A 17,627-nucleotide genomic window follows, 5' to 3' on the forward strand; every position below is an offset into this window, starting at 1 on the left:
TCGCTGCTGGTTGGTCGGCCTCAGGAAAACGGTCTGCGAAGCGCCGCTTCTTTGGAGTTCTTTGTCTACAGGTATGCCAGTGGTTCGCCAGCACAGTCAGCGCCAAAGAAGCTGCTAGGCCCGCCAGAGAGAAACGGCGATTCGAAGACGAGAGGCCGGGTACCTGATAAACGCGTACCCTGTGCGCGGGCGGCAATAGGGGATGCCAGACAACGGCCCGCCAAACGCCTAACAGCCCGCCACATCGGGCAATGTACAGCGCATTTCTGCATTTCTCCTGGCAGCGCCCCTCACCAGCACCCTGCACCACCCTGCACCACCCTGCACCACCAGCTCGTATGCGCTAACCGCAGCCTGCAGACTCAGAGGCACCAGGCGCTGTACCTGGTGGTGCTAGTGCCATAGGTCTCTTGCCATGGCGGTTTCTCCTAGGCCTAGTCCGATCCCTGGCTGCTGGAGGGCCTCTTCCATGTGAGCCTCTCACCTGCTCCAACCAACTCCAGTCGACATTTAACGTCTGCTCACTGCGGAGCACAGCGCCTTTCCTCTCCTTATTTTCGAGCCTTCTGCGAAGCTCTCCTCCAGCCTTAGCCCTCGTCTTTGTTCTATTCCCCCGGCTTGGATCCTTCTTTTCTTGCTGCTTTCGCCAGGCCTCTTTTCTTTCAATTTTGACAGGCGACCGCTTCAATTCTTGTGGCAGACTTGCGCCTCCTTCTTCGACGCCCCTATTACTTGCGAGCGACGACGTCTTTTTTTTTCTTTCTCTTACCGCATAGACGCTTCTGAGTGTTACGATATAAGAGCTGCGTGAAGGTTTTTCTTTCTCTTCGTACCTGCTCGCCAGCGAAGAGAGCTAAACCCCCTCCTCGGCAGCCCCACGACGTTACGACGCACCTACCGCATGATACCACGAGTCGACGCTTAAACAACGAATAGATAACGATGCCTGGATTCGCCGATTCTTTCTGGTCGAATGATTATGCTGCTGGTATTTCCCCCTTCTCTCGGCTCCCCACAGCTTCTTCATGCGACCGCCATTTTCTAACAGCAACCAGGACTTGGCGTCCTTTTCAGCAAGCTGCAGCAGGGTGTGGTGGAAGACCGCCAGGTGCTCACCATAGCTCGGCTGCGCGCTGAGGCCGAGGAGGCATATGGACAGCGCTTGAGTGACATTGCGCCGGCCGCAGATAAATTGTCTGGTGGCTTTGGTCGAGACGATGGCGCTACAGTTCGCAAGGTTGGTCTTTCAGTCTAGTCCATGTCGCGACGATTTGCATTCGCTGGACTAGGGTTTCGCTAATTCTCACGGTGTGAAGGCTTACGATGGGATGCGAACGGAGATGCAAGAAGCCTCCCAAAGCCACATTCGAATTGCTCAAAACATTCGCGATCTAGTTGTCAACCCTTTTTCCAGATGGTGCGATGCTCACGAGACTCGTATTCAGGACTCTCAAGACGTCCTTCAGCTACGAATCAAGGCGCACGACAAACAGGCCGAAGTTGTCAAGAAGCTCCGATCGAATTATTTCAACAAGTGCCGACTGGTGGAAGATCTGGAAGAGGAAAATAAGCTTGCCTTCCAGGATCCAGAGTCCAGCCCCAAGCAGGCCCAGCCGAACCCGGCGATCCCCGAGATCAAGGTTCAGCCTCACAAGGAAGAGGAGCCTCAAAATGAAGAGGTTTATGAGATTGGCGACGACGTCTATCAGACCGAGCAGATGAAGAAGATTCTGTCCAACATGCTGTCGACAATTAAGATGGGAGAAACAAAGGTCCCTATCCTGGGTACCTATCTCAACACCTCGGCCGGCTCAGATATCGTCGAGTACCTCCAGCGAAGCATGGGCACGACAAGCGTCAGCTATGCCGAGAGAATTGGACAAGACCTCATCTCCAACGGCATGCTGCGCCTGATTGGAAATGTTGGAAATACGTTTGCCAACTCTTCCAAAATGTTTTATCAATGGAGACCCAAGGCTTTCCAACTTGCGGGCATCCCTGAGAAGAAGCAACAGCTGGGCCGAACCTTCTCCATGCCCACTACGGGCTCCGATGCTGGCGACTCACCTGTTGTTGGAACCGTGAGCGAATACTTGTCCAATTGGAATGTGCTCAACAATTCTCGTCCTGGCGAGACTCCTCCCCAGCGGCTGCAGCGTGAGGCAAGAGAAGCCGATGACAAGTACAAGGCTAGTGTGAAGAAGCTCGACGACCTTCGTTGCGAGCTGGAAGAACTCATCTTCCTGCACCTCAAGTTCCTTGAGCGCTGTGAGCTGGATAGGCTAAAGGCCATCAAGACCGTCATCCTCGACTTTACTGGGACCATTGGCAATGTGATCCCCAGCCTGCAGTCCTCTGTCGACAAGATGATGCTTTTCCAGGAGACCGTGCAGCCCCTGGGCGATCTGCGATACCTCATGGAGAATTACCGTACCGGTAGTTTCATTCCAAAGGTCATCGTTTATGAGAATTACTACAACAAGGTTGACGAACAGACTTTTGGTGTTGACTTGGAGGCGCGCGCGAGGGCGGATAAGAAACGTGTTCCCATCATCATCACCACCATTCTGACCTATCTCGACAACCATTATCCTGACTTGGAAGGCGATGAAGCAAGGCGCGGAGTGTGGCTATTGGATGTACCTCTTGCCCAGACTCACAAACTGCGCGTAAAGATCAACGACGGCAAACCGGTGCCCCCAGAGGTGTTTGACGAATTTGACATTCCCACCGTTGCAAGCCTTCTCAAGCTTTATCTGCTCGAGCTTCCTGGTAAGCAGGCTTAGCTTTATTTGTCAATCGAGAACTCCCCATGTACTAACAGCTCATTTTCCTTGTCATAGATTCTCTGGTTTCTACTCACGTCTACGAAATTGTCCGAACTATTTACACCACCCCGGCTACCGATTCAACCGAAGCCTCTCGTGTTGCCGTACTCCAACAAACCCTTTCACAGCTTCGATTGACCAACATTGCTACTCTGGATGCCTGCATGAACCATTTTACTCGCCTTATCGATCTTACTTCGGCTGATGAAGAATACGTTGCGGCGCTAGCTGCTCACCTGGCACCGTGCATTCTTCGCCCGCGAACAGAAACTTCTCTTACAATGGAAGAGAAGCACGCCAGCCGACTTGTCCGCGACCTCTTTGCCCACAAAGACGCTATTTTCACCGAGCTTAAGCGCATGTCGACCCTCAACCACTCCATCTCCGTCACGACAAACCGTCCTCGGGCAATCAGCACCGATGAAAGCAACAGGAAAGCCTTGATGGAGGAGCGGAACAGGGCTCTGCTGGAGAAGGCCAGCGCTTCACGAAGCCGCGCCACCAGCCCTGCGCCTGGCCCTCGAGGCCATCGACGAGAGCGGAGCAGCGGAGGCCCCGAGACTCGCTTTCCCATCCAGACCAGCCCGACGACCGCCTCTGACCGCCACCGCAGTAGTCTAGGAAGCTTGAATGCCATCAAGCGCTCCAGCTTGGAAGTTCCCGGGCCGGATGGCAGCACCAGCCCTCCCGATGCTACAAACGGATCTCCTCTCAAGTCTGAAATCGATGGCGAACAACCAGTCTTGGATAAGCGTGACAGCCTGGGCAGAGGCGCTGCAGCCAAATTTGGACCGAGGCTTCCTATAGCTCCATCATCACAAGCACAAGACTCCTCTCGTGGCGTAACTCTAGAGGACAGGCCCATGGAAGACTAGTAATCTCCAGTCATGACCAGGTGTTCGCTGGAGCTCCTTTTTCTTTGCATTTATGGCTTTACGCACAGTGACGAAATGTTTTGTGCTTCATGTTTGTTTGTGGGTGGACCAGGGCCAAATGACAAGATATGGCTCCCTTTTTTTCTTTTTTTGTCGTGAGAGAAGGAAAAAATAAAAAAGTTTGGTATGCAGGAAAGGTAGATAGATAGATGCGTTGGCTGGATCCGGAGTAAAGGGAGGTATATTATGTATGGGAGAGGGACTGAGATGCCATATATGTGCTACACTATCTTGATTTTTTTTGTCTCCTTTTTCTCTTCATCTTTCTTACCTGTTTTTGATCTTCTTTTTGGAAATATTCTTCTTACAACTTTTATTGCTTCCACATGTGTTCATCGGTGACATAAAGTGAGATGGGAAAACAAGAGTGACAAATAATATATGGTGCTTCAACTGCTCTGTTTAATGAAAGCCAAAGCTCCCTCCTTTTTCTTCTATGTAAATCGCCTACATATTTACGAAATTTGTTGCCTCATCGAGAGAAGAAGACAGAGTCTCCTACTTCTATACTACTTGTTATAGAAAAGCGCTATGCAAAGTCCCATCTTCAGCCTGCAGCTTCGGCCTCTACAACGACAGGAGCCTTCTTCTTTTTCTTCTTCGGAGCAACCTTCACCGGAGCGCCGCCCAGCGTATCTGCAGCTGTGCCACTAGGCTCACCACCTTCTGACGTCTGTGCTTTCTTCTTCTTCTTGGGCTTGACCTTCGTTGCGGCCTCCCCATCCTCTCCTTCTGCCGTCTTCTTCGACACGGCCTTCTTCTTCTTCTTTATGACTACGCCTTGCACGTCCGCCCCCTGAGCCATCTGGATCCTTTCATTAGCGCGCTGCATCTCCAGCCGTAGACGTTCCACCTCCTTCACGGCCTGCTGCATCTCCGCCTCTTCCCGCTGCTGCCTCTCGTAGTCAAATCCTTTAGAGCCATCGCCTTCTTCTAGGCTAAAGGATCCAATAGTGCTGGAATCGACCTGTAAGAGGGAATGCTGCTTTGATTTCTTGGTTTTTGCCTTGGTAAGGGTACTAGAACCATTCTCCGAGTCGTTCTGTCGCCCTGTGCCGCTTTCACTCCCCTCTATCGTTTCATCTGCAGCCACGAGTACTCTCTGCCGTGGCCGTGGCTGCGGTCGAGTTGGCGCAGTGAGAGAGCTACCGCCAATTTTCTCAAGGTCTAGCTGCATGACAGGGATCGAATCAATATCCAAATCGGGCCCATTGTTGTTCTGGAGAATGTTATGAATGGGTGTTGATGTCCTGAGGATGTTATCGCTCGGGATATAAAAGGGGTCGTCCTTGTTCTTTTCCATCCTGTCTGCTTTCCTTTTCGCGAGAATGTCGGCGTCCAGGTAGCTCTCTTCACTGAGTTGTTGATAGGAACTTGCCATGTCGTCATCTGGATCAGCTAGTCGGCTAATGGCTGGTGCTGAAGATGATATGCTCGAAGGCGGTGGTCGCTGATGATAGTAAACCTCAAAATCATCAGCCTCCTCAGACTGGAGTGTAATGATGTCAGTCTGGAATAAAAGTCGGTTCAGGTCGCCGTGTATTGGTTCATCTAGATCCAAGCCCTCAAGAAGGGGCACGTTTTTCTGTGCATTAACCGCAACAGCGTTGAGCTCCCAGCCATTGAACAAGGACGGAATAGCTTGGGTTAGAAGTAAAGGTGGTTCCTGGTCGTTTTCATCTGTAGATGCGGGCTGTCCTGAAGCAGCTTCTGCGGTCAGCTTGAGTAATTCTATGTATTCTACCGCTCGCTCTTGTACTTCCAGATTCGGGTGGAGAGCAAGCGGTTCTAATACGTCTAATATGCGTGCTAGAAGGAGCGCTATCCTTGATTTCCTTTCCGAGGTCCAAGGCTCGTGTTCACTGCCCGCGATGGATGAGAACACTTTGGCTGTGGCGTGGAGGGCTACCGCTGATATCTCTGGCTTCCCGATTCTTGGGATGGCCTGAAGAAGCCCGTTGAGACTGTCATCTGGTATGGCCAGCTGAACAGAGTACTCGCCGATTATCCATATAGCAGACTTTAAAGCCCCCGAAGTAAGCGGATGTCCAGCCGGATTGTCGGAAAGCAGCTGATCGAGAATGATATCAGCCGCTCTGACAGCAGTGGCCCTCATTGCTCTCACTTTAACGGCAACATTGCGTAGCGCGTCTCCTATCTTTTCAGAAACGTCGACTTGTTGCCGTATCGGCAGTGCCGCTCCTGTGTTTGCGTCAAATGTTCGAGGGACAGGCGCCATACGAACAAGCTGCGTTAGGACGTCAATATACCAATCAAAATCCAGTACGCTCGAATAGTTGTCTTTGGAGCACATGAAGAGAATTCTTTCGATAATGTCTATTCGGTAGTCGTCAGGGAGAAGGACAGTTTGAGTTTCTTGGACAGTTGGCGCTATGATTGCGGTTTGTGATTCATCATCTGATTCGGTCTCTGGCGTAAGGGCTGAGCTTCCTGGGAGGCGCCGATCCTTAGACGGCGACGACGACTTAAGCTGCTTCATCAAGCGGCTCACAACAAGGACCAAGTTGTCGCTGGTAACCATGCCCTTTACAAGATTAAGAGCTTGAACACGGATCGTGATGTCTGAGCTATCAATGCACTCCAAGATGACATCTTCTTGCTGAGAGACTAGATGTGGATGTGTAAGAACAATCTTGTTGAAAGCCAAGAGGGCAACATATTTTACTTGATATTTGTGTTAGCAGACACGAAACTAAGGAAGCAAAAAGGAGAAACACAGAGTTGGGTCGTGATAACTTACAGTTAGCGTCGCCGTTTACCATAACCATTCCTCGCAGCTTATTGACACACAATGTTGCGATTTCATCTGCTCCCGCGACATCATCTGTGTTGTCCAAGATGCCTCCCTGGATGATGCCGTTTATACACTCGTATAATAACGACATTGCGGGAGTGGTTCGAATTATGTTTGTAAGAGGAGGCAGTAATTTTCGAACAAGACGAGGCTCAAGAGGTGTTAAAGTTGCAAACTGATCCAAGGGTTAGTCAAACACAAGTAGAGCCCAAAAGATAGCAAAGAAACAAACCAGCTTGATGAGTTTGATAGCCATCCAGTTATTGCCTCCATCCACCAACAGCTCAAAGAGCCGTGGTGCCAGAGGAAGAAAATCTTGAGGTCGCCGCCAGCCGAGTTCACAAACAACATTTACAATAGCAGCCGTTACACTCGGATCTTCGTCCGGGTCCATCAGTCGATCTTTGATCTTTGGCCAAGCGGCACGCAGAGCTTCGGGGTACACAAGAGCGAGTCGGTATAATGTGACCAGCGTCTTCTTGCGTATGTTGGAATGGCTATGGTTCAAGCGTGGTAGTAAGTCGGCGAGGGTTGAGAGCGCTAGAGAGGGGGTAATGACGTGGGGAAGCGCTGCAATCGGAAGAGATATGATTGTTGGTGTGGTGGCAGCCAAGTCCTAACGAACGGAAAGAAGAGTCAGCCATCAACACTAGGTCATTATCCATGTCGTGGAGAGAAGGATGTCATGTGAAAGACACATGCGCACCTTTTTCAGAAGATTGGTCGCCAGCATGAGAACTTCAGTATCCTGCCGAAAGCTTTGCACAGCGCCCAGGTATCCCACCCTCTTCTGGTGATACTTGGGTGAGGACATGACCTCGAGGACATGAAACGAGGCCCATGACATATCGTGGCCAAACATTTCCAGGTATATGAGCTTGAGAAGAGCCGTGGCCTTGAGGTCTAAACACGGAGAAGAAAGATTAACATATCAGCATTGTTGGAGTCGTCGTCGTCGCGTAAGAGAGAAAGAGAGAGAGAGAGAGAGAGAGAGAGATCACCAACCCATATCCTGGCTGCGAACCTCCGCGCGGCACTCCTTGAGGGTTTTCTGGATGTATTCCTTCTCATTGCCCTTGTGGTTGCGCAGACCTCGGATGAGGTCGTATAGAGACTTCTCGAACCTGTAGAATTCCAGCCATCAGCGCCCTTGATCCTCAATGTATTCTCGCCAAAAGAGGCAGCTTTGTATCGTTTACATGTTGACGGCGAATTGCCCCACGTGGGGCCTGCGCAAGCAATAGCGGAAGACGACTGCGAGAAGCGATTATCGAGGAGCGACTATCGAGGAGCAGGAGGAGGAGGTCCGTCAAGGCGCGATGAATGCGTGTAGCAGCTGCAGAGCCAGCCAGCTCATCCTGTTATCGGCCGGTTGCTGAGTTGCGAGCTGGGAACTGGAGCTTTAGACGCTGGCGGCGAACTGGTTAGGCGACCGCTAAGAGGTACGTATATGGGTAGATGGCGTTAGCAAAAAGCAGCTGGCGGCGTCGCTCTTTCAGCGGGAGAGCATGACGGAATTACCGCCGAAACTTCGGTAGCTAGACGGGCCGGTGGAAAGCCCGTGTGACGTCTTGTCCAATTATTTGCGCCGATTGAAGAGATGGAAGCCATTTTTAGATTCTTGATGCGACAACAAGCCGAGTCAACTTTTAACCCTATCCTATTTTCTTTTGTCTTTCTCTCTCCTTTCTTCTTTTTTTTCTGCCCGCCCTTTTTAACATTGTTTCCCCGTCAACACACCATGTCATTGATTCTGTAGATACTCCCCGACTCTACCTAATTCCTATCATTTCTCAAAAGGCGCATCGCAGCGTCGCATCCCAGCAATGGCCGCCCGAACCGCCACTCAACGGCTCCCACTCCGACCATCAGCCTCTGTACTACTACGCCCAGCGAGAACCTTTCCTCCAATCCCTCGCCGCGCCTTCATCTCCCTGCCCGGCAACCCTCAGCAGAGCCTCGTCGCCACTCGCACTCTCCCCTACCGTCACGAACCCCTCTACGAGCTGATCGCAGACGTCGACTCCTACTCGGCCTTTGTGCCGTACTGCTCGCAGTCCAAAGTCACCAAATGGTCCGCGCCAGACTCTTCAGGCCGCAGCTGGCCTACGCTCGCCGACTTGCAGGTCGGCTGGGGCGGCTTTGACGAGACCTTTACCAGCCGCTTGCTTTGCGTTCCTGGCGTCTCCGTCGAGGCTCGCAGCGGCGGTTCTGCTTTAGGTGGCCCTGCGCAAGATGCGTCCGCCGTCTTCAAGACTCTCGAGACCGTATGGTATTTGACGCCAATCGCTCGCCAGTCCGCAACGCCCTCAACCGAGGTTAAACTCACTATCAAATACCAATTCGTCAACCCGCTATATGCCGCGCTCAGCGCTGCCGTATCCGATAAAATTGCGGCCCTCATGATTGAAGCCTTTGAGAAGCGAGTTCACTACAAGTTGGGAGCTCAGCAGCGTCTCTAGCATACAGATTAGCTACAGACTCTTCTGGGCGACTCATGAATAACGACACAAGACATAGAGCATATCGGCAAAGTGAAAAGGCAAAGTGGATAGATGTAAACCGCTTATATATACTGGATAGATAGAACTCCCTCAACTCACGACAGCTAATCATCCCCGTTTGAACAAACCCAACAACTTCCCATTGAAACAAAATAGAGTAAAAATGAAATGAACTAGCGAAAAAAAAGAAGAAAAGAGGGCAAAGTAGATCTTGTCTTCATCAAAACGTAGCCCTCCCCATCTAACCCACACCAATTGCTCCTTAATATTTGAATTTCACCCGCCCAAGTACGCCAAACATCCCCCGCCTTCGATGACAAAGCCAGCAGGTATGGGAGACGGTGTAAGTCTGCGCCGCCACCCTGGATTCGACTTGCCTTCTCCCTCCTCGTGCAAACCCATGCCGTTGAAAGGTTGAGCCCAAGATGACCGCAGATAGGCAGAACAGGAGGGGAATCTTTCGCTCAAAACATGGTAAGCAGACCAAAAACACTAGAAAAGAAAAAAAAAATTCGCTCATATAGATGGCATAAAACGTATCGAAGCATCCAATTTTTGGAACATAAAGGGTCGTAGATAATCGTATAGTAATGTAATTATTTTTTGCTTGATGTCCTATCCCGGATATTAGTCACAGAATCCATACTGTACAGTGAGTGAGTGCTGTTTCCACTTACTTCTTCTTGGCAGGGGCCTTTCCAGATAAGAAATTGAGCATGGAAGTGTTTTGCTTGCTGCTGGAGCTGCTCTTCTTCTTTTGCTGTGGCGCCGCGTTCACGATCTTAATATTGGGAGATATACCTGGTGGCCCCCGCGGAGGTGGAGGTATCCCGCCGTTCCATCCAGGAGGTGGAGGCGGCATTGACATCCCTGGAATATGAGGCCGTGGTCGGTTGAGCGGTGGAATTCCAATCGGCGGCGGGGGAGGACCATGACCATCAGGCCTATTCGACATCGGTGGCATTCCCGGAGGCAGTTTGGGACCACCGACAGGCGGTGCTTTGTCGAGGGGCCACATGGTCATGGTGATGGCCCAATCTGGCTCAATGACCTTTTCCCAAACGGACGGGAGGATGATGTCGCCATTGGGACCAATCAGGTCATAGTGGCCTTCTTGGACATGCGGTCCTAAAACGTCGACTTGCAGGAACGCCTGCTTGATTAACTCTTCCATTCCCTGCCAGGTGTTGCATAGATGAAAGGGGAAGCTAAACTTTCGGCCAACCGCATCCTTGAACTTTATGGGAGCTAGCTCTGCTTTTTTGGCAGCCTCGTCTGCTTTCTTGTTGGCTTCCTCAATGGCCGCTTTAGTCTCCGCCTGGATTCTCTTTTTCAGCTCCTCGGCCTCCGCCTTGGCGATGGCGGCAGCTTCAGCAGCCCTTTGCGCAGCAGCCTCTTCTGCCGCTATCCGGGCCCGGTGCTCAGCTTCGGCTTTGGCCTTGGCCTCTTCGTGTATAAGTCGGAGCCTCTCGGCCTCCTCGGCCTCTCTCTTCGCCGCCGCGGCCTTTGCCTCAGCATCCGCCCTGAGCGCAGCCTCAACGCGGAGTCTAGCCTCTTCCTCGATTCTGGCAGCTTCTTCAGCAGCTTTCTTTGCGGCGGCGGCTTTGGCCTCATTCTCAGCCTTAATCGCCGCTTGGAGGCGAAGGCGTGTTTGCTCCTCGATCCGAGCAGCTTCCTCGGCCGCTTTCTGCTCAGCAGCTGCCTTAGCAGCGGTTTCCGCCCTCAAAGCGGCCTCGAAACGAAGTCGGGCTGCTTCTTCGGCTCGAGCTCGGTCTTCTTGTTCTCTCCTTCTCCGCTCTTCAGCAGCCTTCATCTCCGCTTCATACTTGAGCCTCGTCGTCTCCTCTAAACGAGCCCTAGTTTCAGCCTCTACTCGTCTTCTCTCCTCTTCAGCTTTCTTCTCAGCCTCGAGTCTCTCACGAGCGGTGCGCTCGGCCTCTGCCCTGGCTCGCTCGATCTCTCTCTTGGCTTCCTCAGCTTGTAACCGCACCTCCTCCATCTTCTTAGCAAGGGCTTCTTCGGCATCTTTGCGGATCTTATCCTCAATTTCCTTTTGTCTCGCAATCTCCTTTTCCTTCTCCTGCGCGGCCTTGAAATCAGCCAGCTCTTTCTGAAGACGCTCCTTCTCAGGATCGGGTGGCGGGGGTGGAGCTGGTGAGGGCTCTTTCGGAGCCGGAGCCGGGGATGCAGGGGCGGCGGCCTCAGTTGGTGGCGGCGCTGGTGCCGGGGGATACGGATGCATGTGAGGCGGCATGCCGTTGTAGTGGGCCCCGTGCGGCCCGTAATTATAGCCCGGCGGAGGAGGTGCGCCATAAGGCATCATGTCATACATGTGCCTCTGCTCGCCCCCATAGTAGCTACCAGTGCTTGAGCCGTTGGGTGAGAAGGGATTTCCGCCGTATTGGCCATAGGGAGCCATCTGGTTCATCTGATTGGCGCCATTGTAACCCATGTACGGCACTACATGGTTTTGCTGCTGGGCGGGATAAGCTGGATGACCGCGGCCGTAGTAGCCGTTGCGACCAGCGGCATGTTGCTGGTGCTGGCCATAATGGCCATAGTGGCCATTACGGCCGTACTCCTCGGAGGGATCCACGCTGGGCGGTGCGGCGGCCGGTGCGTAAGACTGCACCTGTTGATGGTGGGAAGCGTCCTGCCTAGCGGGAGGTCGCTGGCGCCGTGCGGTGGCCGTTTCGGAGGCTCGGGTGTGCAGCCTTGGTCTGTCGTAGGTTGTCGATGCAGAATCAGAGGGATCAATGTCCTCGTCGTCGTAGTCTTCCTCTTCCGTGTACTCTTCTTCACTTGAGTACTCTGGCTCTGGGCGCTGCTTATACCGTCTGTCGTAGACGTTCCGAGAAGGGGGCTGCACGTGTCGATAACTACCAAGCAATACAAGTCAATAACAGCAAACGGAGGATGCCAGCTTCTAGCCGGAGCGCAGCAAGGTTGAACGCGGTACTGACGTAGACATAACAGGCAACTTGGGGCAAGATTGGCCTCTTACTCACCGCGTCCCGCACAGAACTGGCGGGCGATCGGACGAGCGTTTGTCCCAAGGTGAACTTGGGAGGGATGGTGGGGGAGAAGAGGTTGGGTTGCGTTGGGGCGCGCGGTGGCCGAAATAAAGAGCAGCCAGCCCAAGCAAGTCCGGTCAGACAGCCCGAAATGGCAGTAGGAAATGTCCGAGAGCAAGCTGCAACGTGGCGAAGAGCTCGAAATCCAGGCAGCTCGAGGGCTGGTCACGCAATGACAGGCAAACAGTGACAAGCGTGAGAGGCCAAGCAAATCCTGTTCAGCTAGAGGAGACAAAGGCGCAGTCCTGGTTGGCGAGGGATGAGGTGAGAGTGTGACGGGAGACGGGAGACGTCGAATGGCGCGTACAGATGCCGGGCAACCAGATGACAGCAAAATTAAAATAAAAAAAAAGAGACTAATAGGGCGATACAAGATGGTAGGGTCGCAGCAAATTAGTGCTCCCTGAGGAGGGGGAAGAGTAAGAAGGTGAGGACGATAAGGCGCTCCGTGGCGGGAGGGGGTTTCGGGTCTTATGAGTCCAACGAAGAAGAAAAAAATCGAGAAAAATAAGAGGAGCAGGAGAAAGAAGTCAGAGGCCGGCAGACAAATTGTGCGAGTGGTGTGTCAGACGCAACGGCCAAGGCGGCGAATGGGCTGGCGACTGAGAGCCCAAGAGTCGAGCCTCGACGGGTCTGCGGGTGATCGGCGGTGAGGGGATACTCAGATCTTGGTTGGAGAAGCTGCACGATTGAAGAACAAAAAGGAAAAAAAAAAAGTGAGGTGAGGTGAGAAGAGTGTGGGATGTGCGTGTTTCTGTGCGCTTGCGTGCAGATGCCGGTATCGACAACAGGACGAGGCAGAGCGGCTGTGCTACCCACTCAATGAAGGCGATGCCTGCAGCTGGTGCATGGGGTTGAGGGTGGAAATGGGCGGGAATCGGTTGAGGAGGGGCGTATTAGACGCCGAGGAGGAGAATAACAAACAAGGGCCCCATAAGTGCGAAGGGAGGCCAAAGGGCGAGACCCAGCGCATCTTAGTCCGGGTGGAGAGGTTTTTCGCACCTGCAATGAACAACGCAGAAGCATTGATTGAACTTTGTCTACTGGGCTCAGCGGGACGGCTCGGGGCTTCTAGCAGTGGCCTAGCATCCAATCGCTGAGGGCCTTGCAAGGCATAGACCGCCACAGGGGACCTACGAGGCTTGGGGCTAAGAGCTTATATGGGCCTCAGCTGTGTCCAGTGTTTCTGTCGTTGGACTTTGAGGATTGTGCAGTGAAGAACCTTTCGATACTAGGCAGGGCTTCAAGTCAGCGAACAGCTTAGAAAATAAAAGAAAGTGCTGTTTCAGCCATGTGCATCTTAAGTGGTGGTCTAGGCTGTGGCTTGGCGGCTTGTGTTGGCAAAAGTTTTGCAAGGTAGAGTCGGCAAGGTAGCAGCGATGCTGTACCCAATCGGGAAATCATTACTACTGAATCATACCTGATGCCAGCATCGTGGGCTGTGCGAAGCTGGGTACCAATATCGCCAGACCATATCAGCGGCCACGGACGAAATTTCTTCTGCAAAGCCCTGTTTCTCTGTCCCCGAGCCATGATTCGAGGGCAGTGACAAAAGACCTATTACTACCGGGTCTCAAGTGCCCAAAACAGGGCCGTGCAGACGTCTTCCTCGGCTGTTCAGCTTGCGGTGGGTGAGATATGAGCTGTGGTGTTACCCTTCTGCGGTGCGTCTATGAGCTGGCCGGCTCTCATTTGTGTGCGTATGACTTGTTTCTTTTCTCTTCGAGAAGCACAAGGACATGGGGCAGGTTTGGCTTGGACAAGCAAATTTACCCAGCTACGCCAGGTTCTCGCTCCTCCGGCTGCTGATGACATGTACATGCAATGCACCTGGGTGGCGAGGGTTTGGTCGGCGTTTTATGAGCTATTGACTACCTGCCTGAGTGCTGGCAATCCAGTGATGAGCGAACGGCATCAATATACCCAGATGGATCAGCAGCTGGAGCATTCCTCAGTCGAAGGAGCTCACCGACAGGTGAAGCGCACTGTTCTCGCAGATTGCTCAAATCTCAGCTGCTTTCCGCTCTCCTGCATATTCTAGCTGCAATTGTTGTAGCATATGATAGCTGACAGCCGACGGCGCGGTCAACCGCTTCGAAGCAGAATCCATCAAGCTCATTGGTGCCGCCCTGTGCCGCATATGTGAGATGAGCAGCACACACAACCGAGTGACCAACGGACGCGACACTATGCGCTGGAGGGAGCATTATCGATTACGAGCACATGCATGTACAGGCCTTTTCGCTTATGTCGGCCGACTGGGGCTCTGTAGACTCGATGCTGCAGATATCCTGAGCCTTGAGCAATGTAACATGATACGTGTTCCTGGCGGTGGTGAATCAGGTCAAACTGGGTGGGAGTTGACGGCAGTCAGTTGCTTAAGCGACTTCTTCTTCTTCACAGCCTAAATTCATGTGCCAGCAGAAGCCACCGCAGGCCTTTGGCGCAGGCTCTGGCCATCGTCCCAAAGCAACGCATGATTATATACACACCATACTCCATAGCATGAGAGGGGGGCTCGTGCTTAGATGAAGCATCAATGCTTGACAGCCAACACCTGAAGAGATATCACATCGATCGATATCAAACAAAGCCTCGTATCCACCACTGCACACTATTACCTACAACTCCGGGTACTACGCACCAGCATCTGCCGCCACTCACTCTCCACCGATCCCTCAAGAATAAATCCCTGGCCAAGTGTGGGTTTTGCCATGGCTTTGATCCGGAGTCACAAGGATTAATTTTTCCCACGCTGCGGAGCCCAAAGCAAACCCACAATTGACGCCCAACCAGCACCCATTTTTTACTCATGCCTTGGAGCAGCGCTGCACGAGTTGCATGAACCGAGCAGGCAGCAAAGGGAAGCCTAGAATATCAGGACAGTTTTGGATGGAAGAAGAACAAGGCGAAAAGAAAAGGCGTCCGGAAAACTGGCAACCCCTGCTTCTTGGGCAGTCTTCAGACGAGATCCGCTCACAAGCCTTGTTAGGTATTTCCAGCGGCGCCACCTCAGCGACTTGTACAGACATGCATTGGATGTAATGTGCCTTGGGATCCGTACAAGCAACCGCTGGATGCTGTCAGCCAATCCGCAGCCAGCATCAGGAGCTTTGTTTTAGTCCCGTTTCTGCAACGGTGAGGCTACATGAAATGCACCCTTGACATGTGCGCTGTCGTTACTCTTCTGGCAGCTTGCAGCACACATCGTCTACCCGATGCATGATTCCGTACAAGGGCTCTCTTTGCTCCGAAAGCAGATGAGGCGGCAGCAGCGCGGCAGAGCCCGAGCCACTTGAAGGTCGACACGGGATGCTTGGTATGCGCATGCTGTGAGACAGGCGGATGAATCAACCGGTAGTACTGCCTGTATTCCGTCAGGTTACCTACCCGAGTGCTACAAGAGAGCATACTGTATATATGATCGATAGTATCCGCTTACCTATCAAGTACTGGCATGGAGCACATATGCCGAGTATGGAGGGTAGGTCTTCAACTTGGCTTGCCCTCCCTCTATGTGAAAAGAATAGTGTTACTGTCAAACCTGGCATCGGTGTTTACTACTAGGCAGTGCTACACCCGGCACTCGTACGATGACGACGGCTTTGATTCACTGACTTCATCCAAAGGAAAAGTGGTCTCACATATTAATTGTTTTTGCCACAAAACTACTTGCCCTTTATGTTCATTATGCCCATTGTTTTAACAGCCCTCAATGGCTCCACGATAGCCACTCCACGTGTCGGGTATCCTCTTCCCAGCCCCCCTGCTTGCATGCATGGCGCCCATGAAGCGATTGGAACGCCCACCCGCCTCGTCTCGGAAGCACTGTCGTTCCGCTGACCAAGTATGTGATTTCTCAAAGAATGAAAGACATAACATAAACAAAGGTCTCTGGATATTTGAAACCTTGGAGCTTATGCATAAAAGCGATGCAAGGCACAGACTCGCCGTTGCTCGGAAGCCTTTGTTATCTTGGCTCAACCTCAGTTTTAGGAATTTCATCGCACAACCTTTTGTGAAGAGTCTGAAAGATAGGCACGGGCGGCCGCAACCTCCCCGGCGTCGTATCCTTGCCACTGAGGAGCCTTGGCGTCGTAGTTTCGCACAATGTCGCCCAGTTTTTTCGTTGCGGCCAAGTTGAGCTTCTCAATTGTCGATGTCTCTGGTAGAGTGACTTCATCTGACTCTGAGGATTTCTTCGCTTTGGAATCTCTATTAAGGAGCTTATCAGTGACCTAGGATGAAGTGTTAGCAGGTCTAACTTGATGATATACTACAACAAGCTTCCTTACTCGTTTCAGCCCATAGTAGCCTCGTAAATAGTCGTCAGACAGTTCAACGCTTCTGCAAAAGCGCTTTAAGCTCTCGGCAAGATAGCTTTGAGAGTTTCCTTCACTGCCAGACTCAGCAGCCATCAAGAGTATTTCGCCAAGACGGGCATGAAGCTATAACAAGAAAGAAACTATCAGCATCTGGCTATTCAAGTCGATAAAAGGCTCTGTGGACGCAGCTTACATTCCACGCATTGGGTGCAATTACAAGTGCCTCTTCTTGGGCATAGATGGCTTGACCGTAAAGCCCTTGGGACAGATATAAATCTGCCAGCTCTATCCAAGCCTCGGCGTCGTTGGATGCGAAATCTAGAAATTGTACTAAAGCTTCAATTGATTCGGCAATTTTCCCCATCGTACGTAAGAGTGCAATCCTTCTTTTTGCGATTGGCTGTTCATGTTAGCGTAAACCATGGTTCGTGGCATGTGTGTATTAGCTTGGTGCTCACTGCGTTGGTGTTGTCTTCCGCCAGGATCGCCTCGTATTCTTTCAACACCTTCTCAAGTTCGCTGTGATTTGTTGCCTCGGCTTCTTTGACTAAGCCCTCGAGAGCTGCAATGCGCTCGTCGCTCGCGCCGAATCGAACCACCAATCGTTCAAGGCATTGGTGGGCAGTAGTGTTATCACCAGTGCGCAAACAGGCCAGCAGAAGATTCTCGTATATTGTCCATATCTTTGAGTCCTCGGGTGGGGAAAATAATGACAGCAGTGGCGATGCAGAGTAGGAGGCTGGATTCTTTCGTAAGAACTCTGGAGCTTGTTGAGCGACTTGTAGGGCTTCGGCGTGGGAGAGGCTGGCATGTGGTTGAAGCAGCAGCGACGGCATGGCGACGGTATTGGAGGCGACAACGCAATGCGAAATGTATGTAATTTGATGCTTTTTCTAGGTCAATCCTGTAACGTGCTGCCTTGGGGGCGCTATATGATCGGCAAAGGCTATGAATGGATATGCTGCGTTGCTGGTGAGCTGGGAGCGATAGCTGCGGTTAAGTTAGTAACAGATGTTCCCCATGATGCTATCGCGCTGCTATAGACGGCATGCTCTATGCCACGTTCCCCACCCGTCGACATACTACTACTTGGTAGTCTACGGAAAGCTACAAATTCCGACGCCGACAGAGGCCAGCCAATTACTG

General features: G+C 52.2%; 6 protein-coding genes across 6 annotated transcripts; 3 read left to right on the top strand and 3 right to left on the bottom strand.

Moving 5' to 3' along the window:
• Positions 1–942: 942 nt before the first annotated feature.
• On the top strand, positions 943–3,703 carry TrAtP1_011040 (uncharacterized protein; the record flags this gene model as incomplete). The annotated part of the gene is made up of 4 exons (XM_014093207.2): positions 943–988; positions 1,056–1,237; positions 1,317–2,772; positions 2,844–3,703. 4 exons carry the CDS (start codon positions 943–945, stop codon positions 3,701–3,703), a joined length of 2,544 nt encoding a protein of 847 aa, XP_013948682.1.
• Positions 3,704–4,310: 607 nt separating this feature from the next.
• TrAtP1_011041 (uncharacterized protein) lies at positions 4,311–8,189 on the bottom strand (the record flags this gene model as incomplete). The annotated part of the gene is made up of 7 exons (XM_014093208.2): positions 4,311–6,448; positions 6,525–6,753; positions 6,811–7,194; positions 7,285–7,481; positions 7,584–7,702; positions 8,000–8,013; positions 8,100–8,189. The coding sequence occupies 7 exons, from the start codon at positions 8,187–8,189 to the stop codon at positions 4,311–4,313; spliced, it is 3,171 nt and encodes a 1,056-aa protein (XP_013948683.2).
• A 15-nt stretch (positions 8,190–8,204) lies between these two features.
• On the bottom strand, positions 8,205–13,413 carry TrAtP1_011043 (uncharacterized protein). Its single transcript, XM_014093209.2, has 3 exons — positions 12,046–13,413; positions 9,760–11,961; positions 8,205–9,697 (listed from the first exon to the last, which is right to left on the bottom strand). The coding sequence occupies exons 1-3, from the start codon at positions 12,051–12,053 to the stop codon at positions 9,679–9,681; spliced, it is 2,229 nt and encodes a 742-aa protein (XP_013948684.2). The 5' UTR covers positions 12,054–13,413; the 3' UTR covers positions 8,205–9,678.
• On the top strand, positions 8,405–9,040 carry TrAtP1_011042 (uncharacterized protein; the record flags this gene model as incomplete). The annotated part of the gene is made up of 1 exon (XM_014093210.2): positions 8,405–9,040. One exon carries the CDS (start codon positions 8,405–8,407, stop codon positions 9,038–9,040), a length of 636 nt encoding a protein of 211 aa, XP_013948685.1.
• A 415-nt stretch (positions 13,414–13,828) lies between the features above and the next one.
• On the top strand, positions 13,829–14,197 carry TrAtP1_011044 (uncharacterized protein; the record flags this gene model as incomplete). Its single annotated transcript, XM_066114947.1, has 1 exon — positions 13,829–14,197. One exon carries the CDS (start codon positions 13,829–13,831, stop codon positions 14,195–14,197), a length of 369 nt encoding a protein of 122 aa, XP_065971044.1.
• A 1,583-nt stretch (positions 14,198–15,780) lies between these two features.
• Positions 15,781–17,511, bottom strand: TrAtP1_011045 (uncharacterized protein). Its single transcript, XM_014093211.2, has 4 exons — positions 16,940–17,511; positions 16,675–16,881; positions 16,452–16,604; positions 15,781–16,394 (listed from the first exon to the last, which is right to left on the bottom strand). The coding sequence occupies exons 1-4, from the start codon at positions 17,315–17,317 to the stop codon at positions 16,158–16,160; spliced, it is 975 nt and encodes a 324-aa protein (XP_013948686.1). The 5' UTR covers positions 17,318–17,511; the 3' UTR covers positions 15,781–16,157.
• Between the last annotated feature and the right edge of the window lie 116 nt (positions 17,512–17,627).

This window comes from Trichoderma atroviride, chromosome 6 (assembly GCF_020647795.1).
Source record: "Trichoderma atroviride chromosome 6, complete sequence".
Classification (NCBI taxonomy): Eukaryota; Fungi; Ascomycota; class Sordariomycetes; order Hypocreales; family Hypocreaceae; genus Trichoderma; species Trichoderma atroviride.

What these genes read in the sequence shown, in the direction of transcription:
- TrAtP1_011045 (XM_014093211.2), bottom strand. Translation starts at nt 17,317, where the DNA reads ATGCCGTCGCTGCTGCTTCAACCACATGCCAGCCTCTCCCACGCCGAA. An exon ending in CGGAAGACAACACCAACGCA is followed by an intron (nt 16,882 to 16,939) that starts GTGAGCACCAAG and finishes TAACATGAACAG; the next exon opens with CCAATCGCAAAAAGAAGGAT. An exon ending in TTGCACCCAATGCGTGGAAT is followed by an intron (nt 16,605 to 16,674) that starts GTAAGCTGCGTC and finishes TTCTTGTTATAG; the next exon opens with CTTCATGCCCGTCTTGGCGA.